Here is a 27,121-nt window from a genome sequence, read left to right as displayed (position 1 = left end):
AGAATCTTCGCAGATGATAATGTTATTTTACATGGAAGGTTATCCGACTCCAAGCCACATACTAATATTTTTTAGAAGTATCACCACTGATACTTTAGCTCATAGTTGTTTAGGAACTGTAATGATCCACTGAATTAGCAAAATTAAGGAGTCTCTACTCTATGCCAGACATGTCCTGGGTTTTAGGTACTCCACAGTAAATGGGACAGTCAGGGCCTTGCTCCCCTAATTGATGGTCTCATAAGGTTGCAGATATTGAGCAAGGAGATAAATGTCTGTACATGGATATAAGTATATGATTTTGTTAAGCTTTATGTAGTCTGCTGGGGCCGCCTTAACAAAATACCACAAACTAGGTGGTTTAAACAGTAGGAATTTGTTACCTCATAGTTATGGAAACTAGAAGTTCGAGATCAGGGTGGTGGCAAGTTCAGTTCCTGTGGAGTGTCTCTTCCTGGCTTGGGGATGGCCGCCTTCTTCTCGTATCCTCAGTGGCTTTTCCTGTGTGTGCATACAGACAGAGAGAAAAACAAAACAAAACAACCAACTCTGGGGTCTCTTCCTCTTCTTAAAAGGACACCAGTTCTATTGTATTAGTTCCCACCCTATAACCCCACCTAACCTTTATTTCCTCTTCACTGGCCTGATCTCCAAATATAGCTACATTGGGGGATAGGGCTGCAACATAAGAATTTAGGGGAGGGGACACAACTCTGTCCATGACATATGACAAAGGGAGTGCAAGTGATTGGTGCTTGTGATTGCCACTGCATTTTATCAGTGAATACCTTGACAGCAATCAGCAAGCTGTTTCACCATCCTCTGAGGGGTCCATAGCTCTGTGTCTGTGGAGCAGGTGATACTGTGAGATCACAAACCACAGACAGAAATGGCAGAGGCCAGCCAGTCGCCCCGGAAGCCACCCTTCCCTTCCGCCATAATTGAGCCATCTCTGTAGCGCCTCCTCCTGGCTGTGTGGTGGGCCTCATCTTTATACTGCGGCTGCTCAGGAAGTGGAAGCTGTGGAACATGCTTAATCTTTGAAAGCAGATAATACTCGGAGCAAGGAGAGCTGCTGTTCATTTATGTGGGAGTGAGCTATAATAATTTTTCCTGTGATTACATGCCGTAACAAGAATAAAGGACACAGTAAATCCCTAAAGTAACAATCTAGCATAGGTGCCTCAAGAATATCAGAATCATTTCACATTTCATTTGGGAATGTTGTATCTAATTGTTGAATGTTTGACATGTTTATCAAATATAGGAAGCGAAGGCTTTGCTGTATGCATGATTTGAGATATGTTAAGAATCTAAAATTAGTCCATTTTCAAGTCTTTCTTTTCAATTAGAATATACTTTACTACAATATAAGGAAATGGGTAAAAATGTATTATCTGGAGGATCTATGAAAGAATGATAATGTAGCGTAGCCAGAAAGAAATCAGCCTAATCTAAGTAAGTTTGAAGGGGAACTGTCTGTCTGATGTTCTTGAGTCCGATACTAAAATTTTTACTGTAATAGATTCTGTATTAGCCAGAGTTCTCCAGAGAAACCGAACCAGAGACAGAGGGGGGGGCGGGAGGGGGGAGAGAGACAGAGACAGAGACTTATATTAAGGCACTGGCTCACAGGATTATTGAGGCTTGGCGAGTTCAAAATCTGATGGGGGAGGCCACCAGGCTGGAGACCTAGGGAAGAGTGGCAGTTCCAATCCAAAGGCAGTCTGGGGAGACACAGCTCTTGAGTCGCCGGGAAGCTTTTGTTGGGTTGGTAGCCTCAGGGACCCACCGCGGCATGTCGTCTTGTCGCCAGGCCCCTGGTGCGCCCCCGCAGCAGGCAGAGCTCACGGCCATGTCCCCACCCCACCCCCTGCTGATCCAGGGTCCGGGCACCGTGTCGATGGCGGCTCCGTAGAACGCACAGACCCGGCCGCAGCCGGTGTCCCAAGCGGACTGGACTATAACGTGAGGCATCTGCCCTGCTTCTGCCGGGCACAAGTGGTGCGGGGCTTTGGCCGTGGCTCCAGGCAGCTGGGCATCTCCGCAGCTAATTTTCCTGAACAAGTAGTAGCTAATCTTCCAGTTGATGTATCCATTGGCATTTATTATGGTTGGGCCAGTGTTGGAAGTGGAGATGGCCTTTAGGTGGTGGTGAGCATAATGAGATGGACTCCCTACCACTAGAATACAAAGAAGTCCGTGGAAACGCTTATCCTGCATACCTTCAAAGAGGACTTCTGTGGGGAAGTCCCCAGTGCGGCCACCGTTCGCTACCTCAGACCAGAAAAGAACTTTGATTCTTTAGAGTCACTTATTTCAGCAATTCCAGGCGACATTGAGGAGGCTAAGAAATGACTAGATTTACCAGAACATTTGAAACTCAAGACAATTTCTTCCAGGTTTCTAAAAGCAAAATAATGAATAGCCCCTGATGAAAAAAACATATTATTTATTCATTCACTGTTTTCTAGTATTTCAGTGTTTACTAGTATCCAGCCTCATCTTGGTTGTATTTTAAAACTCAAATGTTTTCCTACAGCTGCAAATTAAACAGTACAATGTAGTTACCATATCATGCTTCAGCTGTTAAATTAAGGCCATCATGTCATAGCACTAAAAAGATTCTTTTAAAAATCAATATTTAAAAAATATATATTGTTTAAAATGTACCACTAGAAATGTATTACATGTCTTATGATGGAAGTGAAATGTATATAAGTATGGGTGAAAAGACAAATCACTAGTTTGAGATGAAAACTAAAATTTTCATGGTAAAATACCAGCATGTATGTACTTGTATAGTTTGTACTTCTAAACAGAGAAGGCTTATAAAAGTAAATGCCTTAAATAGAAGTTTAATAGTTTATCATAAACCTACAGAGAAGAAACCTAGACTTTGTATTTTTGATATTTTGTGCATTAATATATTATTAGAAACATGAAGATGTTTGTGAAATTTTTAGTCATTTTCTTTGAAGTCACATCATGGTACCATCTTTATTTTCATACAGAGCTGCTTCAATTCTGTCATCTAGACGTCCCCTGCCTGTTTTTCTGTTTGTTTAATACAGTAAAATAAGTGTTTTTCAAATCTGTACATCTTTTTGTGGGATAGCACTTCATTTTTAAGAGTAAATATCCTTGTTCTCCAAAACAACAAACAACAACAAAAAAGGCAGTCTGGAGGCAGAATCCCTTCTTGCTGAGGGGAGGTCAGCCCTTGTTCTATTAAGGCCTTCAACTGATTGGGTGAGGCCCACCCGCCTTGTGGAGGGCAACCTGCTTTACTCAAAGTCCATTGATTAAATGTTAATCCCATCCAATAAACACCATCACAGAAACATCCAAAGTAATATTTGTCCACATACCTGAGTACTATGAGCCAGCGAAGTTGACACAAAATTCACCATCACAGGCTGTATCCTTCTGTAGGACAATAGCTAGAGGGGTCCTAGGACACAAAACCTGAGGGAAATGATAAGAGCATCTGCATGTGTGTGTGACTGGACCCACACTTTGTGCTCCCTCCTGTAACTTTAGTACCCATATTTCAAAATAACAGGAAGCTATTTCCTATCCTGTTCTCTTTTTCCTCTGTCACCTTCATTTGGACATCATGGCACTAAATATTACAGTTAACAGCATCAGTGAAAAGCTAATGTGCATGTCCTAGAACAACAGCAAATGTATAATTAGCTGTCTGGTTTTCCTGCTATTAATAATCCAGTGGTTCTAGCTGTTTCTGCATAAAATATGGACATGTCTTCAACTCCATATACAGCATGTGTACATTTAAATTTTAATGTGTTACTGAACAGAATAAACTACTCGTATCTTAGAGCAGCACAAAAATGTGTCAAGTAAAGGGTACAGTAAAGGTGCAGGCAATAGAAACTGCTCAAATGAGAATGAATAAAGAGGGGACTTTTCTTTTTTTGAAATGGTGTCTTGCTCTGTCTTGCCCAGGCTGGGGTGCAGTGGCGGGATCTTGGCTTACTGCAGCCTCTGCCTCGCAGGTTCAAGTGATTCTCCTGTCTCAGCCTCCCAAGTAGCTGGGACTACAGGCATGAGCCACCACACCCTGCTCATTTTGTATTTTTAGTAGAGATGGGGTTTCACCATGTTGGCTGGACTGGTCTCGAACTCCTGACCTCAGGTGATCCACTCGCCTCAGCCTCCCTAAGTGCTGGGATTACAGGCATGAGCCACCACACCTGGCCAAGAGGGGACTTTTCTGATTCATGGTCTGAAACCTTGTGGCAGGCAGGGGTCAAGCTGGCCCAGGGGTGTGAGTGGACCCAGCTCTCTCATGATCTCTCTCTGGTCGCCTTCTCTCTGCTTCTTTCTGTGTACTGACTTTCTCCATATTGTGTCAGATATGGTGACAATCTGTTCTCTAGTTCAGCTGAGCAACCTTGAAAGAAAGAAAAATATTACCACACCAGTCAGTCAGAAAAACCCCAGAGATTACATTTCACATAGAAACACAGAAAGGCTTCTTGTACTTTGTAGTTTCTATTTTACAGTCTCTGACTTAGTTCTTGGTCTGTTTGAGTCGCTGACAAAATATCTTAGACTGGGTAATTTATAAACAACAGAAATGTATTGCTCACAATTCTGGAGTCTGAGAAGTCCAAGATCAAGGCACCGGCAGATTTAATATCTTTCGCGAGCTCACTCTGTGCTTCAAAGATGGTGCCTTCTCACTGTGTCCACATCGTGGAATCGGCAAATGAGCTCCCTCAGGCCTCTTTATAAGGGCACTAATCGCATTCACAAGGGCTTCACCCTCATACCTAGTCACCTCCCAAAGTCCCCACCTTTTAGTACCATCACATTAGGGGTTGAGGATTTCAACATATGAATTTTGGAGAGACACAAACATTCGGACCATAGCAAACCCCCACCCCCCGCCTAAAAAAAAAAGGGATAATTTTTCTAGTTCTCTTCTAAAATGTCAAGGGAAATCACACATGAACAGATTTATGTAGGAAGCCAAATCTATTTTATTTAATGAATAAATAGATGGCACTGTGTATGAAAAAGTGCTTGTCTTAGCACTGTAGGAATAAAAGAACGTGTTAATCAAGCCAAAGCATTGCTAATAAATGATCTTGCTATTAAAACTAAAAATAGGTCTCAATTAGTTAATTTGATTTTCCCCAGCTGCAAATATTAAGACATTAAGAGATTTTATTTCTCTTCCTCTCTAACCTTACCTGTTTCTAGCTCTATGCCACCCCACCCTGTACCACGATTTGAATACATTTTTTTCTAAAACATGCAAAGCCTTTTACATTGCAAATAATTTTCATAACTTGCCTGCTAAAATAGGATTAATCTCTTTGCCTCCTTTGTCCATCAAATAATCCCCATATATAAAATTATATTCTTCTCGACTGTTTTCATTGTAGCCAACAATCAAAGTTAAAAGCTATCACTATCCCCAGGAAATGAACAGTACTCAGATTGGTGAAAGTGAGACCTCCTGATGTTGACTTTTATGTAAGACAAGAAATGGAAACTCTGCAGCAACTTCAGAGCAAGTAGCCAGGCTCCTGGAAGATGTTTTAAGCAACACCTCCCAGTGGTTTGGGTCATGGTCTCTTATGGGACCTTTTGTTTTTGTTTTTGTTTTTTTTTGGAGACGGAGTCTCGCTCTGTTGTCAGACTGGAATGCAATAGTGCAATCTTGGTTCACTGCAAGCTCTGCCTCCTGGGTTCAAGTGATTCTCCTGCCTCAGCCTCCCAAGTAGCTGGGACTACAGGCACATGCCACCATGCCTAGCTAATTTTGTATTTTCAGTAGAGATGGGGTTTCACCATGTTGGACAGAGTGGTTTCTATCTCCTGATCTCGTGATATGCCTGCCTCGGCCTCCCAAACTCCTGGGATTACAGGCGTGAGCCACCGCGCCCGGCCTCGTATGGGACCTCTATGAAGTTTACAGGAAATGCATAAATGTTGAAATCATTATAGAAATGTAGAGATAAAAGATAACTTATGGATCATTTTACTTTCATGATACCACAAATTGCTGTGTTTTTCTAGCAGTCTTTTATGTTTTTAATCTTAGCCCAAAAACTTACTGTTAAAACCATCAGCTATTTTTTATAAGCACTGTTTACATGACCTGTAGATTATTATTTAAAAACTTTAAATAATTAAACCACGTTAAAAAAGAATGGAAACTTTAAGTCTCAGAGTCTTTTTATTTTTCTTCTCAAAAATTAAGGTGATACAATTGAAAAAATAGCAGATACCGAAAGGTAGAACTATTATATAATTGGTGATCCTTCTGTTGCCTAATTTTGACAAATAATAATTGCACATATTTATGGGGTAATATTCAATAAACATATACCACGGAAGGAACAAATCAGAGTAATCAACATATTCGTCACCTCAAATATTTATCCTTTTTGTGGCAAGAACATTTAAAATCCTCTCTTTTAGTTACTTTGAAATACGGAATACATTATTATTAACAATAGTCACCTTGCTGTCCAATAGAACACCAGGGCTTACTCCTCCTAGCTAACTAACTTTGTACCCATTGACCAAGAGCTTTCTTTTCCCTACCCCCTATCCCAGCCTCTGGTAACTGTCACTCTACTCTCTACTTCAGCTATTTTATATTCCACATATAAGTGTAATTCTATGGCAAATACCTCTCTGCCCAGCTTATTTAACTAAACATAATGTCCTCTAGGCTGATCCATGTTAATTGCAAATGACAGAATTTCTTGTTCTATAAAGGCTGAATAGTGTTCTGTTATGTATATACACCACATAATTTTTAAAAAATCAACCTCTACTGTTATTTCAGAATTCAGAAGGTTGTTTTATTTAATCATGTTCAAATATGGCTAGTATCAGTTTGGGCCATTTCCATTCCTTCAGTGTAAATTAAATCACTTTATATTCCAGGCCCTATGCTTGTTATTCTTTTTTGTTTCATAATACTGATCCCTTTTTCAGTCATATGTTTATCTGTGTAATTACCTGCGTAACTTCTTTCCCTTCCACTGGGTTGTGAGTTCCAGTGCAGAAAGAAGCACATCTGTTTTGTTTATTTGTATTTCCCTAATGCTTAGTACTATATCTAGTATATAGTAAGTGTTCAATAGATGTTGAATGAATGAATGAGTGAAAAAATAAATGAAATAAAAGGGCTAGTTTAAGACATTCAGCTCCGTCCTGTTCAGAGTAAATTCAAAGCATATGAGCAATTCCTTGTGTTGAAATGGATGGCCATTTCCTGCCTCTTGTTTGGCATTATCAAAAAGGAAAAAAAAGAAATGGATGTCTTCAGTGATGGGAATTGGGTTCCAAGGGTCTGGTGGTAGGGCAAGAGAAGGACATTGAAGAGGCCTACCCAGGATAGTCTGGGAATAGATTATTCCAATGATTAAATTCAAGTTAAAATCTATTGAAGAAAGGATAAGAGCACCAAAAAAAGGATGGAGGCCTGGCATGGTGGCTCACGCCTGTAATCCCAGCACTTTGGGAGGCCAAGGCGGATGGGTCACCTGAGGTCAGGAGTTCAAGACCAGCCTGGCCAACATGGTGAAACCCCATCTCTACTAAAAATACAAAAATTAGTCGGGCGTGGTGGCACGTGCCTGTAATCTCAGCTACTTGGGAGGCTGAGGCAAGAGAATCACTTGAACCCAGGAGACGGAGGTTGCGGTGAGCCAAGATTACGCCACTGCACTCCAGCCTGGATGACAGAATGAGACTCTGTCTCAAAAAAAAAAAAAAAAAAAGGACGGAGGGCAGGAGACACAAGGGCAAAACCACATCCAAAAGGCACAGATACAGAGTCAAAACAGATACAGAGTCAAGACGTAGTGTTAAGTGGACTTAAGGTCCTAGTGAAAGCAGTTCAGGAACAAAAATACATTGAATTTAGAGATGCTGGCAAGCTTGGTGACCGGCCTGAAAATTGGCATCATTAGGCATCTGGATCTAACCTCATCTAACTTCAAAAGTGTCTTTGTAAACTTTTGTCTGGTACTAATTTTGTGGAGCTCATGCAGTTTTATTATGCCCTCATCCTTCTTGCTCATGTCCAAAGAAAAAGTGCTCAATAACACACATTAAATTCTTTATTTTAAAGGAATAATACTTTGATATCCAAAAAAAAATAATTTGGCTTCTTCCTTGAGTTGACACGTGAGATGTCTCACAGTCAGTTACAGATAGTTTTTTATCCCTTTAGTCACCAGATCTTTATTTATACTTACTAAGCAATGGGCCTTTCTCAAAAAAAGAGTCTTCCTAAGTAGTAGGTCTGACCTTTTGACAAGTTAATAAAAAAGTACAAGCGTATTGAGAATTCCAAAGATGCATGACGCCTCTGGGGTCACTGATGTTTGCAAATGGCACTCAATGGCAAGGCTAGTATTGTGAAGTAAATAACCCACTGTTGATATGGAGAGTAGGAGTACCCTGGTGTCTTCTATTGCACCATCAGAAATCAAATCAGCAATAGAATTCTTGACTTTTCACTCTCCTCAGTGCCCCATTTAATTCCTATGTAAAATATCAAGTTATTTTTAAATCTTCTTTTGAGTTATTACATTTCTATTCTATTCTGCATCCACCTCTCTATTTTCTTAAATCAATGCTTATGAAATGTTAGTTAGTGTTGACATTCTCCAACTTGGTATTCCCAGCCTGCTCTCAAATTTTATCACATGCACCTTGTTCTCTACATATAACCAATTATTCTGTCAAAGTTAATAATCTAACTACATATTTTTTCAGAGCTGTGCTTCTATTTTATATGCATTTGATATTTATCATAGCAGTGCCTTTTGAATTTTGTGAAGAAGCTTAATCAAATAAGCTTTGAGCGACCTTATTGAATTTATACTAGAGTTACTTTTTAGAAAGTCTGTGACTGTAAATGGTATTTTGTCCTAAAATGTTTATTCTTTATTTTAATATAGTCTGTCTATGGTTTACAAAATGATATTAGAAGTCACAGTCCTACCCACACACCCACACCAGAAACTAAACCTCCAACAGAAGATGAGTTACAACAACAGGTGAGTCAGCCTATGAGATGACCTGTTAAAGGTTTACAGAGTAACAGCTATGAAAACCAGAGGGTAAATGTTAATAATGGGTATTTTTATAGGTTATTTGTATGATTGACTGTTTCGTGTGGAAGATTTGCAGTTAAAAGATAATAAAATGTTCTAATTTTAAGTATTGTAATTACTTGAAAATGTATCAATATATGGTAATGGTTTTCAAAACCCCTCACTCTTTATTTACCCAAATCTTTGTTCCTCTAACCAATTGTAAAAATCACATATGCTGATTTGTAAGTGACGCCATCATCAATAGTTACTTTGTACTCCAAAGCTCTGTTTTAAAGAGTAAGAGGACAAGAGGTTGAGACCATTGTCACACTTCCCATATCCAATGATAGGACATTTTCTTCACAAGAGTGCTTATTCTTGCTTTCTGCGGTACTGATTTATCTCTACCTCTTAAAGTTTTTTCTTATCAATACTGGCGTACAGTCATGGAGTCATGCTATACACTACCTCTTTTTTTAGCATTTGATCAATAGTGTTGGCTCCAAGTAATATTTCAAAGCAAACTCCAGTGTCTGAAGTCAAATAATCTCATGATTGGTTCAGTCATGGGGCTTTATTCTCATTTTGACTCTTTTCCTCTGATATTTTATTATAATATGGCTTATCAAGAGTGTAAAATATACTTTTCTAGTATATTTACAATAATCAGGAAGGAAAAGTCATTCAGAGAGTTTTTAATTAAAGTTTTCTGTGTGTGATTATTCCATGTGAGCATTTGTCATGAATTGTTGATAAAATTATTCTCAAAACACGTATCATTGATACTTTCTTGGTATTAGGAGATAGGATTTATTTTGAAATTATAGTAATAAATACATTTATTTTCTAAATTTGGAGGGAAGTATGATTCTGGATTTCGGTATTCACCGTGAATGAATGTTTAAAATCTCTACAATTTTATTTTTTATTTTTTTGAGACAGAGTCTTGCTGTCACCCAGGCTGGAGTGCAGTGGTGTGATCTCAGCTCACTGCAACCTCTGCTTCAAAGTCCCAAGTGATCCTCCTGCCTTAGCCCCCAGAGTAGCTGGGACTATAGTACCTGCACCACTACACCTGGCTAATTTTTGTGTATTTTTTTTACAGACAGGGTCTCACTGTGTTGGCCAGGCTGTTCTTGAATTCCTGGGCTCAAGTGATCCATCCACCTCCCTAAGTGCTAGGATTACAGGCATGAGCCACTGCACCCAGCAAAATCTCTACAATTTTAAAATAAACTTACATTTTGCTAAAGTAGGCAGAATGGTCAAACTCATTGCTGTTCTAAAGTGATATCAATTGTGTTCAAATTCCAACATTTCATTTTTTTAACTCTTTAGGAGCCCTCTGCTTTTTTTTAACCAACTGTGAAATTGTACTGACGTAGACTATACTCTTGTTCAGAATTGCCCAGCTGATCATGATTTAGAGTGGAAAATTGTGAAAATGTCATTACTTATGTAACTCCTTCTCTAACCCTCTTTTCAGATAAAATATTGGCAAATACAGTTAGATAGACATCGGTTAAAAATGTCAAAAGTCGCTGACAGGTGAGTATTTCCAAGTGTCTATATAAATTTTAAAATTTCATATGACAATGAAATGTGTTTAAAAATGAAAGAGAACTGTTGGGGCAGGAGTTCGGACAGATAATTGGAATCCTATAAGTAATGTGATCTTGTTTTCCTTTTTGCACGTAGAAAAACTTTCAAAGAACTCTTTTGATGTAGTTTAAATGACAGAATGATAGTTTACTGACCAAACACCGCATGTTCTTACTCATAGGTGGGAATTGAACAATGAGAACTCATGGACACAGGAAGGGGAACATCACACTCCGGGGACTGTTGTGGGGTGGGGGGAGGGGGGAGGGACAGCATTAGGAGATACACCTAATGCTAAATGACGAGTTAATGGGTACAGGAAATCAACATGGCACATGGATACATATGTAACAAACCTGCACATTGTGCACATGTACCCTAAAACCCTAAAGTATAATAAAAAATAAAAAATAAAAAAAATAAAATAAAAAAAAAGAAATAGAAAAAAAAAAAAAATGACAGAATGATTATAATGCTCTTAAAAGCCTAGACATCCAGTCCTTGTTCAACTAAGAATCAGATATAGAGGATAATTCTGTAGAGTCTAGCCTTTTCACTCCTGCCAGAAGACATGAAACTTTCCATTTATCAGTGACCTCTGGGCAACCTGGAGCCTCTCTATAAACTTATTTTAACAGTAACAATTGACACTGTTCCTGCCTGACTTCAGAATATGAATGAAACTCAAATTTTAGATATTTTCCTTTTCTTCATTTAAATCTGTTCTTAATGCCATTCATATTCTTCACTTTTGGGTATTGCCAAATCCTACCTCTCCAACTTCTTTCCCTTCTCCCTTTTTAAAATTTGTATATCCATTTAAAAAACTTGTCAGTGGCTCCCATTTTACTTAATTCCTGTAAATACTTTTGACAAAATTTCCCTTTTAAGCCTTTCTCTAAGTTGGCTAAAATCTGTTCTGCTGTGGGTGGACTGATTAACCAAAGATTGGAACTGACTCTTAGAGGTGCCCTTCACACACTGACCTCTTCCATAGTACTTCATGTTAACCAAGGGATACTGATTTATATGGCTTAGGCATGGGGAGAGATGGAATCTTTAGCCATAGCTGTCTGCCAAGAAGCACAATAAGTTGTTGCATGAAAGTTACTGAAGCGTGAAGATTGCCATTGGATTTCATTCTTTAAGTGAGCAAGGATTCCTTGGTCCCACATTTTTATATTGTTTTCCTTGCTTTGGACCGGCTGCAACCCCAATCAGAAAACTAAAGAAACTGGAAATGTTTTTTCTCCTTAGTCTACTAAGTTACACGGAACAGTATTTAGAATACGACCCGTTTCTTTTGCCACCTGACCCTTCTAACCCATGGCTGTCCGATGACACCACTTTCTGGGAACTTGAGGCAAGGTAGGTGGCATTTTATCTTTCTCGCACATATGTTGCTTTATTTCAGGGTCTGAGTGAAATGGGAAGGATTTTATTGTTGGCTAATTGTGAATGTAATTTTGTTCTTTATCTGCATTGGCCCATATCTAACATTCTTGTTCAAGATCATGGCATTTGAACCTTAGACACTTGCATTTGCATTAAGATTTGCATTGCTGGAAAGACCGTCCCAAAATTAGAGGTGCAATTAGTCAGAGTTAGGATCTTCAGCTCTTGAAATTTAGCTCATTGCTATTATCTTCCTGGAAAATCCACGTAGCCACAAAGTCTCATGTAGTCAAGTAAAGTGAATGCTAAAGCCATACATACTTAAGCCCAACACAAGTATGTCTTTATGAATTCAATTTTAAGACAGAATGAGCTTACCATAAACACTGTAAGAGAAACTGGCAAGACACTTCCTAAGAAAAGCAAAGCACCACTTAGGACTCCCTAGTTTCTTTCATGAGCTATCTAGGGAAGAATTACATCATCAGCCTTAACAGAGTCATAAAAAGATCATGGCATATCACTTTACAAAGAAAAGATTGGTACCCTGTCACACTTCTAGCAGTTCTCTAGATTGCATTTCTGGACTATCTCTTTCTTTTGCATCCAGCCATGAATCTTAAACACTGGACATGCCCAGAACTCTTCATCCACAAGCTAAAGATTTTATAGACGAGAAATCTGGAACCCCAAAATGTTGTGACTCAGCTAGGATTAGGGCACAGATTTAATTGACACCAGAATCATTAGCTAGTATTGAGATCTTTTGGTTACCAATGCATTTTCCCCAGTTCAGTATACCTGCATGACCCTGTGTAGCGTAGTGGTTAAGAAATGTGTGCCTGGCATGGTGGCTCACACCTGTAATCCCAGCACTTTGGGAGGCTGAGGTAGGTGAATCACCTGAGGTCAGGAGTTCGAGACCAGCCCGACCAAAGTGGTGAAACCCCATGTCTACTAAAAATACAAAAAGTAGCCGGGCATAGTGGCAGGTGCCTGTAATCCCAGCTACATGGGAGGCTGAGTCAGGAGACTCTCTTGAACCCGGGAGGTGGAGGTTGCAGTGAGCCGAGATCACGCCGTTGCACTCCAACCTGGGTGACAAGAGCAAAACTCCATCTCAAAAAAAAAAAAAGAAAGAAATGTGGCATTGGGGTCAGAATATCTGGATCTTTACCCCTTATTACTTGCCTGACATTGGCAAGTGATCACACTGTGCCTCACTGTCCTCATCTATAAAATAATAAGATTAATAGTGCCTATCTCATAAAGTGGCTGGCAAAAACAAAAAGAGACCATTTATGTAAAGTGCTTAGCACATAATGCTCAATAAATGTTAAACTTTATTATTAATACTAATGTACACGATGATTTCATGCAGAGCCGTTAATCAGATATATATATTTTTGAAGAAAAGGTAAAGATAGGAACTTCGAGGCACACATGATTTTGAAGGGGAATGTAATAACAAAAAAATGGGAATTCTAATGAAAGGAATGTATTTGCCTTTGTTTTATCTTCTATAGCAAAGAACCGAGCCAGCAAAGGGTAAAACGATGGGGTTTTGGCATGGACGAGGCATTGAAAGACCCAGTTGGGAGAGAACAGTTCCTTAAATTTCTAGAGTCAGAATTCAGCTCAGAAAATTTAAGGTAAGACACATTGCTTGGATCTGATAGGCCAGAGAAATACTGTCTGTGATGTGTCTGGTTATTTTGGAGGTAATAGATCAATTATTCTTCCACTAACATCATAATGATGTCATGAACCCATTGAATTTCTGCCACCTAATGAAGGGAAAAGAGATAGCAAGGCAAAGGCTGTCCAACGTATCAATTTCTTATAACTTATTTTTACACCATCTCTGTGTCTCCAGATGTTTTAACTATACAAATTTGGTGGCTTTGAAATGGACTCTGTAAAGAAATGCATTACAGAGAACAATGTTTGGCAAAGTGGAGATTGGCCAATAACATTTATGAAGTTCAATTAAAATATCACCTATTTGTCAGTGTTGACTATCTTTGCGTATCACTTCTCAAGCAAGTTAGAGAAGAAGAGTCTGGGCAGCTATATCAAATAACTTGAAACCAGACTGTTGGGCTGTCTCATTCTCTTTGCATGTTTAAATAATAGCCACAGGGCAATTGAGAGCAGCGCAGCATTGAGCTGTTCGTGAGAGAGCGACACCCATTCTGCCCATCTGTTGTAAACATCATCTTTATATATTTTTAAAACTTGCTAACATAAGGAGGATCTGAAAATTGCATTTTTAAATATAAGACATTAGAGTGGATTTTAATAGCTCTATTTAACATCATTGAAGGGAATGATAACTTTCCACTGTATAAGACTGTTTTTTCATGAGCTCTTTCATTCATTATTCTTTTGAAAGCTGATGCCCAATTTTTACTTTTCCATGACTTATGCAGTCCTGTAAAATTCATTTACTGAAAGTTCTCTGCATTCGTTTATTTTCATTGGAACGAAGTAGTGCCAGGCATGGTTACGTTCTTTTCAGGAGATTTAACAGGTAGGAATCCCAAACCATTCAGAAAGATGTAGGACGCTGACACATGTCGCACGGATGAAGCAAGATGACCACAGACAGAACCCAGAGGAGTGTAACTCTCTATGTGTGCCTAGCATGGATTGCTGGCATGCAGCTTCCTATTCTCCTTCCAGTTTATGGGAACCCTTCACGCTTGGGCTTTTGCAAGATCTTGCTGCTAAAGTTGCTAAAGTTCTGTATTGAGCCTACTAATAACATTTTCTATATTGAGGTCACATTGTCAATAATGGAGTGGAAGAATTCATTAAAAAGCTAGGTGCAGGGGTCACGCCTATAATCCCAGCACTTTGGGAGCCGAGGCAGGTGGCTCTCTTGAGGCCAGGAATTTGAGACCAGCCTGGCCAACATGGCAAACTCCATCTCTACAAAAAATTAAAATTAAAATTAACCGGGCATGGTGGCACACGCCTGTAGTCCTAGCTACTGGGGAGGCTGAGGAATGAGAATCGCTTGAGCCGAGACTGCACCACAGCACTCCAGCCTGGGCAACAGAGCAAGACTCAGTCTCAAAAAACAAACAAACAAAAAGAATGCATTAAAAATAAAGCAGAGATAAAGGATACTTTAGGCACTTTAGTGGCTGGGGAGATGGATGTTCCTCTCATTCTCTAAGTTTTTGAAAATATGCTGATATCATTTGTATCATGATGAGTAAATAAACAAGTAATAAGCCTTACCAGCCTCGCCTAGCCAAGTAAAAACATCTCCTCCTCTCATTAAAATTACGGTCTATTGGTTGATACAGACAAGAAAACAAATCACAGCACAAAATCGTGGGTGTTTAGTTGGGAGAAGCACAGAGGGATACCTAGCCCAGAGTTAGAGATCGGCAAAGGGATACTAGGGGGAATCGCTTCTAGGCCGAGAGCTGGACAATGGGGAGGAGATAAACCATCAGAACAGGAGGAGAGAAGATGCCTTTGGAAAAAGCAGATAGCATGTGGATACTAGGTTTCAGGCATGAATTGAATTCCTGCCAATTTCTTAGTTCAAGCTTTAATCATATCTTAATCATTCTATGCCGTACTAGACTCTAGACTAAGTAATTATATTTAAGAAATATTAGATTATCTTATATATATACACACATTTTATATATATATATACACACACATATATATATTTCTTGAATATCTACTATATGCCTACCATATGTTTCCTTAGTAAGTATAGATCAGTAGATACATGAAAGATGTAGATTGATTCTTGAATACCTACAAGACACCAGAATATATTTTATATCTACTACTTTTATATGCTATGTTATATTTTGCATTCATTATTTCTGATCATCACACATCTAACCACCAAAACAAACATAAAATGTAAATATTGCCTCATTTTATAGATGAAAAAAGCATGGCTGAGGAAGGTTAAGCAGAGAAAGTATGGCTAAGGAGGTCAGATTGCATGTAAGTGGCATTCTTGGTTTCCTACAAACCAGTACCAAGCTACTGTCCACCACTCCCCAAATCTGAGCCCTTCTCTGCTTCCACTGACATATCTGTGTCACACACTGAAGGAGACAAAATGCTTCAGTGGTCAGCGGGGCTGTGAACTGCACTTAAAATAAAATAACTCTCCGTGCATCTTACCCAAACAGCTGCCCTCCTGCTATCAGTGAGAGTGTGTCACTCATCTGAGCATTTTTTTCAAATATTAGGACGGGAAAAAAATAAGAAGGACTGTTTCTCGATAAGTACTTATGCTTCAAATACCCTCTCTGCTCTCCCTAATAGAGAGCAGGAACTTGAAATTTTATGATGTATTTCCCTCATTCTTCTTTTCTAGCAAAACACATAGCATAGAGCAAGTGCTAAGAAAATGTAGTAATATCATGAGTTTTTATCTTTGAGTGACTAAAAATATGCCAGGTACTTTTCAGTGCCTTCTACATAATTTATATCATTAGTATACATTAATGGAATTAATTTAATCAACTAATCCAATGGAAACCAAATAATCCAGTGGAAACCCAGTGACATAGGCATTATCATCCCATTTTACTGATGAGGAAATCAAGAATCAAAGACATTAAAAATACTGACTTAGGTTCCAGCTACCATGAAATAAAGGATATAGGATTTTTTTTTTAAGAGAGATGGGATCTTTCTCTGACACCCAGGCTGCAGTTCAGAGGCACTGTCATAGCTCACAGCAGCCTTGAACTCCTGGGCTCAAGTGATCCTCCCACCTCAGCCTTCCGAGTAGCTAGGACCACAGGTGCATGCCATTGCACCCGGCTCCTCCATGCTATTAAGCTATTACAATAATTACAGTAATGGTGGGAATAAGAAAGGCAGTGATGCTGTTAGAAAGACTGTGTGAGGGAGTGGTTGTGAGCATGTCATCTGCTGCAGATTTTCTGGGGGCAAACCTCAGCTGTGACACCAATAGTGAGCAACCTTAAATAAGCAACTTTGTCTTCATATGCTCAGTTTCCTCTTCTCTAAAATGAGGGAAATAATAGAACTTGCTTTATAGAGTTACTGTGGGTATTAAATGAGTTAATATAGGTGAATCACTTAGAGCAGTGCCTGCACCTACATATCAGTATGGGTGTGGTTATTAACTTCTCAACCCCTTTGTATTTTATGCTTATTTCCAGGCCCATTTCAGATGTCACTGGATTTAGAATAGCTTTGTCTAGATCCCCCTTTTCCAATCCAGCACTTGCCCCAGCAGAGGGGCTCTTTCCTGCTTGCCTTTCCCAGACTGTCTAGTTTGTTCTCTTCCTAGACAGCCATTCATGTACTTCCTGGAGTTATGGCCATTTAAATGGTTTATCTTTTTCTCTGCTCATTCTTTGAGGACAGAGACTGTTTTGATTGATGTGTTCAAAGTGTGCTGGAATGAACTTGCCTGAGCATATGTTAATTTCAACACTCCTGCGCCCTCGGATTACGCATAGTATTCCTTTTTTTTTTTTTTTTTGATAGGAAGTTTTGCTCTTGTTGCCCAGGCTGGAGTGCAATGGCATGATCTCTGCTCACTGCAACCTCCACTTCCCAGGTTCAAGCGATTCTCGTGCCTCAGCCTCCCAAGTAGCTGGGATTATGGGCATTCACCACCACACCCAGCTAATTTTTGTATTATTAGTAGAGACAGGGTTTCACCATGTTGGCCAGGCTGCTCTCAAACTCCCGACCTCAGGTTATCTGCCCGTGTCGACCTCCCAAAGTGCTGGGATTACAGATGTGAGCCACCGTGCCCAGCCTCGCATAGTATTCCTATTAGAGTGCACAGTGTCTAAATCTGTGTTTTAAGAGGGAATGGTCTTGAGCCTTCCTTTCTGAAAGTCATGGTGGTAGTTTCCTGTCTGAGGTGTTGTCAAAGTTAGATTATCCTCTGTTACATATATCTATAAAAAAACAAAATCTGGAGATGAAAACTCAAAAATCACGAGACTGAGTAGTAGTTGATACTCTAATTCTAGCTCATGCACTTCATCACTGGTTGCCGATTATTTATTAATGGTCAAGTTAAAGCTTAGTAGTTACGAAGGTACTGCTGATCACCTGTGCCTCTCTTAAGACTCTGTAGCCTGAAGTTTGCTGTCTCTGTGGCCATCTTTGCCTTTCTTTGACTTCGTCTACTATTAGAGCAGTAAGAGTGTTTATGGAGGATAACACATTCCTAGCAGCTCCTTTTTCACCTAGCGTGTTTGTTTCTATTAACAAATTATGATCTACTCATTTATCTTTTAAACATTATTTCTGGAGATCTAACCAGCAAGCTCTAGCCTAGAGCAAAATATTGAAGAAATGCAACCAATGAATAGACTTTACCACTTGCTATTATCAACCAAAACACACTCCCAGGTTCTTTCAGTATACATATGCTATAAATAAGTCTATATTCAGAAGTAAGTCAGTATATATTATTCTGTGGCTTTTGAATTGCAATGATGCCTCTACACATTTAAACTTTTCAAATAATTCCATGTGAAAGCTTGCTGCTTCGATCATTCCATAACTCTCTCAATTAAATTAGCTTAACATTAGTTAATTGGTTTTATTTTTCCAGCCAGAGCATTTTCTGATCTTATGTCCAGGCCTCTTTTAACTCCAGCAAAGCTTCTTTGTAATTCCCTTACCAGCTAGAACAGAAAAGGCTCTCCATACTAGCCCCCATTGCTCAAATGGACAGAACATCCAAAGAACACAGTGTAATGCACGCCTTTATCTCCCAATTGGAGGCTCCATGTCCCACACCTTTAATTCCCTTCAAACTCCTCTTTGTTTTCAATAAACAGTTAGCAGTGCTACTTTCCTTATGTAAAATCAATGTTATACAGGGCTCTGACAGATCTGCTTTTAACAACAAACACTTAGATTGTTTTTCATAATTCCTTCCAAAGAAGATTATACCTTTGAATACAGTCAGTACCACCCTGATACTGGAAGCCCTCAGAGAAAGTGAGTTGGCTGTGAGTCATCATGATGAACTGCATGATCCGTAAATATCACAAGAATTTTCAGATGATGGGCCATCAGAGTAAACACCTGATCTCACATTTTGCATAGATTCTGGCTGGCAGTGGAGGACCTGAAAAAGAGGCCTATTAAAGAAGTGCCCTCAAGAGTTCAGGAAATATGGCAAGAGTTTCTGGCTCCCGGAGCCCCCAGTGCTATTAACTTGGATTCCAAGAGTTATGACAAAACCACACAGAACGTGAAGGAACCTGGACGATACACATTTGAAGATGCTCAGGTGGGTGTACGGGAGCCTCCCATCACAAACGTGCTTCTGAGAAGTTGATCGTTGGATATATTCATTTTATTTTCATTATAAATGGCAGCTATTTCTAACATTTTCAATTTAGATAACTGTAAAATAACTCTAACTGATCTAGGAGGGAACAAAGACAGATTAAACTGAATAGTTTTTTAAAACCTGGGAATATTTTCTAAGTTTGAATATTTTTATATGAAGGGGCATATTTGAAATATTTTAAAACTTTTACTTCATTTTCTACTCTGTTTGTCCCCCCAACAAGTGAGCAAACACCATCTAATGATGACCCCATCTCAGTAAAAGATTTTTTAAAACATTTTCTTAAAAAGATTTAAAATCTTTAAAGCATCTTCAATGTAGAGATTCTAAGACTCTGACGTTCCTGAATTATTCATTATTATAAATTATTCAAACTGAATTAGCCTAAAGTTATGTCAAACTCAAACAAGTTTTATCTCTGGTGAAAAAAAATCAAACAGTAGATTCTGACATTTCTTAAATTTTCAAGTTAATTTTTTAGCCTACAGAAAGAAAAAATAAAACTGATTCTAACTTCCTAAGACAAATTTTTAGTCATCTTTTCTCAAACTGGATCTTAATTCCCTTTGTAGAAACAACTTGAATTTCTGCCTTCTCTCAAAAAATGTTGATACTTAAGAAGAAAAATAAACTTGTAACGAGGGGATAGTGTTTCCTAATAATGTGGTGTTTTATTTTATTTTATTTTAGGAAACAAGTTCTCTCTCTGTTACCTACAGTGGCAGGATCATGGCTCACTATAGCCTCCACCTCCCAGGCTTAAGCAATCCTCCTACCTCAGCCTCCCAAGTAGCTGGGACCACAGGCATGCACCACCATGCCTGGCTAATTTTTTTTTAATTTTTTTTTTGTAGAGACAGGGTGGGTCTCCCTATGTTGCCCAGGCTGGTCTTCAGCTCCTGGGCTCAAGCAATCCTCCCACCTTAACCTCTCAGAGTGCTGGGATTACAGGCATAAGCCACTGCACCCACTCCCTAATGATGTGTTGAAGTTGGTTTTTAAATCAGAACGTGCATACTTCATAACTTCTTAAACTTCTTTTGGAGAAGACTATTAATTCTAAAAAGTACCTTTTAAAAAACACACATTACTAAAATAAAATATAGAAGATGAAGAATGAGATACACGAATATCCTTCCTTATTTCCACTCTCTATAGAAAATACATTTCTCCTTGGCTTTCATTTAAAGAAATCAGCAACTGTGTAGTAAACTAACATGAATTTTAACAGCTAACTGGATACCTATCCCATGTGGTTCAGCCATGGTCTCCAATGTAGGAATAATTACACTCTAGAGAGACACAGGACAGAGAGCAGGCCAGAAACTGGCCCTGCTGCTCACTTCTCTGCTGACTTTTCTTTCTTTCAGTCCAAGATAAAATGTCGAGCATCTTTCTAGAGCCAATAATGTGTGAAATGTTTGGAATGCCCTTCCTGAGGTTTAAAAGAGAACATTTTTTTAGTTATCGGTGTCATTTAAAAATATTCTTGCCTAAGAGGATCTTTTCTTACAGAAAAAAAAAATTCTATAGAAAACAATACCACTTGGCCCTAGATTTCTTTTTCAGTTAAGCTCAGATATTTAATTCTAGTTTTTTTGTGGTTTTTTAAAAAAAATCCTATCATAAGCTAAACTGCCTGGGTTCTGCTTTCAGCTCTGCTCCGTGACCACCTCTCCACGCCTCAGTTTCTTCACCTGTAAAATGGACATAATGGTTACCAACCCCATAGGGGTTTTGTAAGGCTTACATTAACTAATACAGGAAAGCACTTAAAAGAGTACCTGCCATATACCCAAGTATATTTGAGCACTTACTATCCACACCCCATGCTTCACTACACATTTATTATTCCTTTAATCATCACAACAATGCTATTTTATCGATTAGAAAATTAAGGATCAGAGAGATGAAAAAGTTGGCCTATATTTATCCTATTTGTAAGTGGTAGTTCTTGAGCAAGGTAGAATCTGAATCTCAAAATGCTAAACTCCAAAACCAGCCATTGCTCTACTTTCCAGACAAATTCCCATACAGTTCCAAACTTAACATCCTTTGAAGATCACCCTTGGGCTGTCTTGAGACTTAATCCTGAATGTCTTTAAATGAATTTAAAGTAACTTCAAATTATTGCTATTGTGTTTAAGACCAGAGAACTGGAGTCATTTCTTGAAATGTATTTTCTTCAAGAAAAAAAAAAAAGAAAAGAAAATTGAGACATTCAGAATACTCTCCAATAGTTCCAAGCTCTACGCCTAACTGATATTTCACTAGAGTAGGAAGATCAAGGCACATGTTAGCTCCCTGAGCTGTGGTAGACCAGAGTGGAACCTCCCTAGATTGGGTCAAGATTGAATTGAATGAGTACCTTTTTCCTTTTTTTTTTTTTTTTGACTTCCTTGTCTACCAAAATTCATCATCAAAACAGAATATTGCAAACTTCTTAGGGGCAAATGATCAAATATTTACCTAATCTGTCACTGAGTAAGTCATAAGAGAGAGCACACAAATTTGGAGATTTAGCAATTAAATATCACAAAATTTATTTTTGGACTTGTGCTCTGACCCAAAGTGGGTGTGGAAGACAATTTTCCATGCAATTTGTACCAAAGAGATGATGCGATTCTTCTGGGCAGTTGGCACCCTCCCAGTAAATGCAGGGGCCAAAGGTATCCAGGATGATTACTCAGTCTGAGTTAACATTACCCACTTCAGGCCTGGAGTAATTTTAAGAGACAGCAAATTTAGTTATATTCTCTAGTGATCTATATAAGTCAACAACTTGATTTGAGGTTATTTTATGACATTTTATTAATCAAATTCCATTTTTTTAATGACTGGATGTGATTTGCCTCCTCAGTAGCTCCTAAACCAATTTAAACAATGACCCATGAATGAGATAATGAATTTGAAGGTCTAAATGTCCTGTAAATAGAAGGTATCCTAATTGGCATTGTTATTACTATTTTTAGCTGCTACTAGATGTGTTCTTTAGCCATGTGTGACATCATGATATTTTACTTTTCCCAAGAAATAGTAAAGAAGCACCTGAACCATTATTTCTTTTTAGGAGCACATTTACAAACTGATGAAAAGTGATTCATACCCACGTTTTATAAGATCCAGTGCCTATCAGGAGCTTCTACAGGCAAAGAAAAAGGTACTGGTTTTTTGTGAGTTGTTTTTTCTTGACCTAGTTCTCAGTTATAATTATTTGGAGTAATTACCTCTGCTGAATCCAGGGTATTGGACTAATGGTAAGTGAACATACTCCAAGACCCTCCCCCAAACCTTTGCATTTTATAAGGGCCATTTAAGTTGTTTCTGTTTGTTTATTGCTTATTGTATTACTTTCTGTTTGTTTGTTTCTGCAGATGTTCATGCTTTGCAAAATTTATTAGAAGCTGTTTTCATGTTTCATGTTAGTCTTCTGTATGCCTAGTTTCATGGAATCAAAGTTACAATAAAGAAAAGAAAGTAACAAAGTCATTAGGTCAAAAACTTGAAGAGAGGTTTCTTTGTTTGGTAAGCTAGAATGTATGTTTTGAACTACAGGCCTCATAACTGAAAGTAGACTCACCTTTTTCAATAATAGACGACAAAATGTAGGAATGTTTGCTTCCAAATATTTTTCTTTGGCATTTATCCTGAATCACTTAATATCCCTGTGATGAATTTTATACACCTAGCATGGTAGCCAAGCACATTATGGGAGCATTGTAGTAGACCTCATTATTCAACAATGTTAATAATCGATGTCTCTCTGTTCATAACTCCTTATGTAATCAATGTAACAGGGAAAAGAAAACCTGGACATAAACATCAACGTCATTCATTATTTTTAATGTTAAAATAGTTCATAGCTTCTTGAAACTCTGAGTTTAAATTATAGTTTTGTGTAGTTCATGATCATCATGTAGGCTAATAAGATTTTTAAAAGTCCGTTGCGTTTACAACTGGAAATGGATACTTTGTAGTAACACTATCCAGTACAGCAGTCACTAGCCACATGGGACTGTTTAAATCTTAGTTAATTAAAATTATATAACGTTCTAGCCAAATTTCAAGTGCTCAATAACCACAGCTAGGGGCTTCTGTATTGGACAGCGTAGAATGAGATTTCCATCCTTTTGGAAAGTTCTATTAGACATTAATGCTTTATAGAATTAATGATGATGTCAACAGAAATTTTTTCTGATAAAAGTTTCGAGGAAATTCTGAGGATATGCTGCTAGATTTTTAAATATTTAGGCTCTGTAAATGTCAGTATAAAGGCTTCACATATCTACTTCATTTTGGCTTAATTTGATTTTGCTTGAATCACACCATTTTGTTTGTACAAGGAAAGATTTTGGTGTAAGCAGAGCCCATGTCCTGTGAGAAGAAGCCTCCCTCGGCGGCTCTCCAACCTCTATGGGCCTTCTGATTTAGAACATGGATTTGGTGTTGCATCATTTCATTATCCTGTCTTTTTCTGCTCTATTTTCCTTGCTTTCTTTCTTTTTTTTAATCTTCCCTTATTTCCCTTCACCCTATCCTACCCCACATACGTAAGTCTGGAAACTCAATGGATCGCAGAACATCTTTTGAAAAATTTGCACAGAATGTGGTAAGTTTAATTTTTTGAGGAATTATGAATCATTAAGTCCAATGAAATTTTTCCCATTTCCCTATTTCTAGCCCTGTTGCCCACCTTGCATTCTTGATGTAACAGCAAAAGTGTTTCTTTTATTCAAATTCAGAACTTCATGTTTTCTGCTTATCTTTCTGTCCCATCCCTTTCCAGAGTAGAAAAAGATGTTATATGAACAAGTATCTGTACAGAATTAAAGTTTGGAAAGAAGTTTATATTACAGCATATAAAAGGAAGGAATAATAATTATTCTTTATATTTTATTTTTATTCCTTGTATTCCTTTCTTTATTAAAGATAGTGCATGTATTTCTGTGGTCTTTCCCTTAGCCCTTCCTGAGGCTTAAAATATTAAGAACAATGAGGGTTCTATGCTTTTTACTTCTGCAGAGGGTCTACTGAGCAGTTTAAAGTTAAAGATTTTATATGAGTGGTGGTTGGTGACAAGATATGCCCCACCAAAGACCCTTATTTTTCAGGAAGGTGTTGAAAACTGTTGCATAAATCACCTAAGAAACCAGTAGTTTTCCTACCAGTGTTTTCTTAGTATCTTGCCATGTGTTTTGATGATATATATTTGTTTGTAAGATTTTTTTGTATTGTGCCAGTGCCTTTGGAACTTTCTGACATTGTGTAAGCTCAAACTAAAGCCTTCAACACATTTATTTTTATAGGGCAGAAACATCCCTATTTTCCCATGCCATAAAAACTGTACACCAACACTGAGGGCCAGCACTAACCTGTTATGAAAAGAGGTAGAAAAATCTTGGTTTATACTCAAGTTTGTCTGCATTGTCTGTTGAGTTGTGTGGTTTAGCTCCATGCTGCTGTGTGTGTGTGTGTTGTGGCTTTTGCTGTGATGGCCAGTTATGTGTGTTGAAATGTGAGCAAACTGGATTCAACAAAGATGTGGCTTTTGTTTTCAGTTTCCTTCAAGGATCCTTGTGGTGGGGAATGTTATTCAGTTCTACTTGTGAATTACCATTGCAACGGTACACAGAGTATTTGAAAGAATTTGAACAGTAATATATACTGTGAACATTCAATGTGATTGCATGAATTAAAGGAATGGAGAATGACGGACTCCAGAAATTAATCACATTGTAAATAAACTTTATGAAATTTTGGCTGGCACTATTGGAACCTCTGTTCTTTAATACAGAATTTTCTGAAGCATGCCTCATAAGTCACCATGGGGCAATAAAGACAGTGTCAAAAAATTCTCCAAGATTTGGCTGGAGAAAGTGACGATCAGATAATATAAGGTACTCTGTGTATTGTTTAAGAGGCATTTCAAGTTAATCCTTTTCAAATGTAATGCTGACAGAATATACTGTTCTTGAAATTACAATGGAAATTTCTGTGATATGATCTAAAATAGTGATGTAACCTGGGGAAGATGGAAAGGGGAAGTCAAATGGTTGTCTTTCTTCCAACATCATATCTAACCCACTTCTCAAACTCTTAAAATAGTACCATATGGTCACACACTGCAAACTTTAAGAAAGGGCCAATAGGAAATAAGGGGAAGGGAGGACTGATCATCCACACCTTCAATCAAAATTCACACAAATGCCACCTCTATTCTAAACCGTGTGCTATGTCTTGGGACCATGTAAAAAGTATAGACTTGCAGCCATGTCCAACCCTTTGAATGCAAGAACTTTTTTGCTTATCTGTGGTGGTAGATGTTATAAAAATTATGCACGGACCTTTTTTTTAAGATTATTTGTCATTAGTGTTAGTGTATTTTATGTGTAGCCCGAGATAATTCTTCTTGCAATGTGGCCTAGGGAAGCCAAAAGGTTGGATATCCATGGTAGAGCTTGATTTCAAAGGTACCAAAATGGTATAGACAAAATGTTAGGATGTACAAGGGAAAGATAAACAATTTCTACTGGGTATTAGGGTGAGGAGGGAGGGCCCATATGTAATCTGAGAATTCCCAGAAGTTACATTTAACTGAATTTATAGGATTTCACTAGACCAAGAAGAGCAACCACCTTCTTAAAGAGAAGTGAAAAAAAAAAAAAAAAAAAAAAAACTGGAATTACTGAAGGAAAAGAAGTTGAGTACCATCCATGCACACACACACACACACACACACAAACATAGACACACACACACACACATAATAATAACTTTCAGACACTGTTGCTTAGTGTTAATCCTTTTCCATCCAGGAAAATAAAATGCAATCTTTTTTATTTAATACTTTTATTTGGGTGTTATTCAGAAGAAATGGAGTAAGGAAATTAGAAAGGTTCTCTGAATTTCCCCTTGGTTTGGTGTTCTATATTTTATAACTTAAGGGTCGGCAGCTGTATCAAGCATCTTAGATCTTCACATACTAAATTTTATGAGACACCTTTATAGGATCAATAAAATAATTTAATGTAAGATAAAGAATGAGTGATTTTATTATAATCAGATAGACTTAATGGAGTAAAGATGGAATTTATGTAAATATTTTAAAGGAATCCTCTACACAGGTTGCTCTGGTACATACAGGGAGGCTACAAGGTCAACAGTATCCAAGAAAGAAATGGAATAGGGGAAAATAGTAAACAAGTATGTAGCCTAGGAAAACAATGGGGAAAAACTCACATTCATTGAATATCTGCCATTACCAGGCTCTGCACTGGGCACTTCATAATATCATCTAATTTAATCCATATGCTGACCCTGTAAGGTAGGTATTATTATAGCCATTATTTTACCCATTTTGTAGGTAAGAAATTTAAAGGGTCAAAGGAGGTGCATAATTTTCCCAGAGTCACATAGTCAGCGAAGGAGCTAGGACTGACTCCAAATGTATTTTGTTCCCCAATGCTATTTCCATGGAGCCACCCTGCTGTTTGACATTCTCCCAACTGACAAAAAATAAATAAATCTTGCCACCTGATGATACCCGCCTCCCCAGTCTGAGTCCATTTCCAATGCATGCCTATTTTAGTAAGTTGATTTACATGTTCCAGCCTAGGGTTTTTATAACCGAGGTTAGAAAAATGGCATTGTTGTTTTTGTTTCAGCCCAGAGACAAAAA

The 27,121-nt window shown here is 38.2% G+C and overlaps 1 protein-coding gene and 1 pseudogene across 20 annotated transcripts in view; both read left to right on the top strand.

Moving 5' to 3' along the window:
• The window catches only part of RGS7 (regulator of G protein signaling 7), a 583,792-nt gene that overhangs the window by 534,313 nt on the left and 22,358 nt on the right, over nucleotides 1–27,121 (top strand). For 8 of the 20 annotated variants that reach the window (XM_055233704.1, XM_055233710.1, XM_055233708.1 and 5 more), the window contains 6 exons: nucleotides 8,961–9,059; nucleotides 10,585–10,646; nucleotides 11,958–12,068; nucleotides 13,622–13,747; nucleotides 19,194–19,380; nucleotides 22,514–22,603. In XM_055233704.1, coding sequence (XP_055089679.1) covers nucleotides 8,961–9,059; nucleotides 10,585–10,646; nucleotides 11,958–12,068; nucleotides 13,622–13,747; nucleotides 19,194–19,380; nucleotides 22,514–22,603 — 675 coding nt within the window. Of the gene's footprint in view, nucleotides 1–8,960; nucleotides 9,060–10,584; nucleotides 10,647–11,957; nucleotides 12,069–13,621; nucleotides 13,748–19,193; nucleotides 19,381–22,513; nucleotides 22,604–23,998; nucleotides 24,053–24,749; nucleotides 24,845–27,121 lie in introns of all 20 variants that reach the window. The other 12 variants (XM_055233702.1, XM_063613531.1, XM_055233706.2 and 9 more) reach the window with 6 other exon arrangements.
• Nucleotides 1,757–2,729, top strand: LOC134731911 (riboflavin kinase-like; annotated as a pseudogene).

Source organism: Symphalangus syndactylus, chromosome 19, assembly GCF_028878055.3.
Source record: "Symphalangus syndactylus isolate Jambi chromosome 19, NHGRI_mSymSyn1-v2.1_pri, whole genome shotgun sequence".
In the NCBI taxonomy this organism is placed as follows: domain Eukaryota; kingdom Metazoa; phylum Chordata; class Mammalia; order Primates; family Hylobatidae; genus Symphalangus; species Symphalangus syndactylus.
This window is presented reverse-complemented; position numbering and strand designations above follow the sequence as displayed.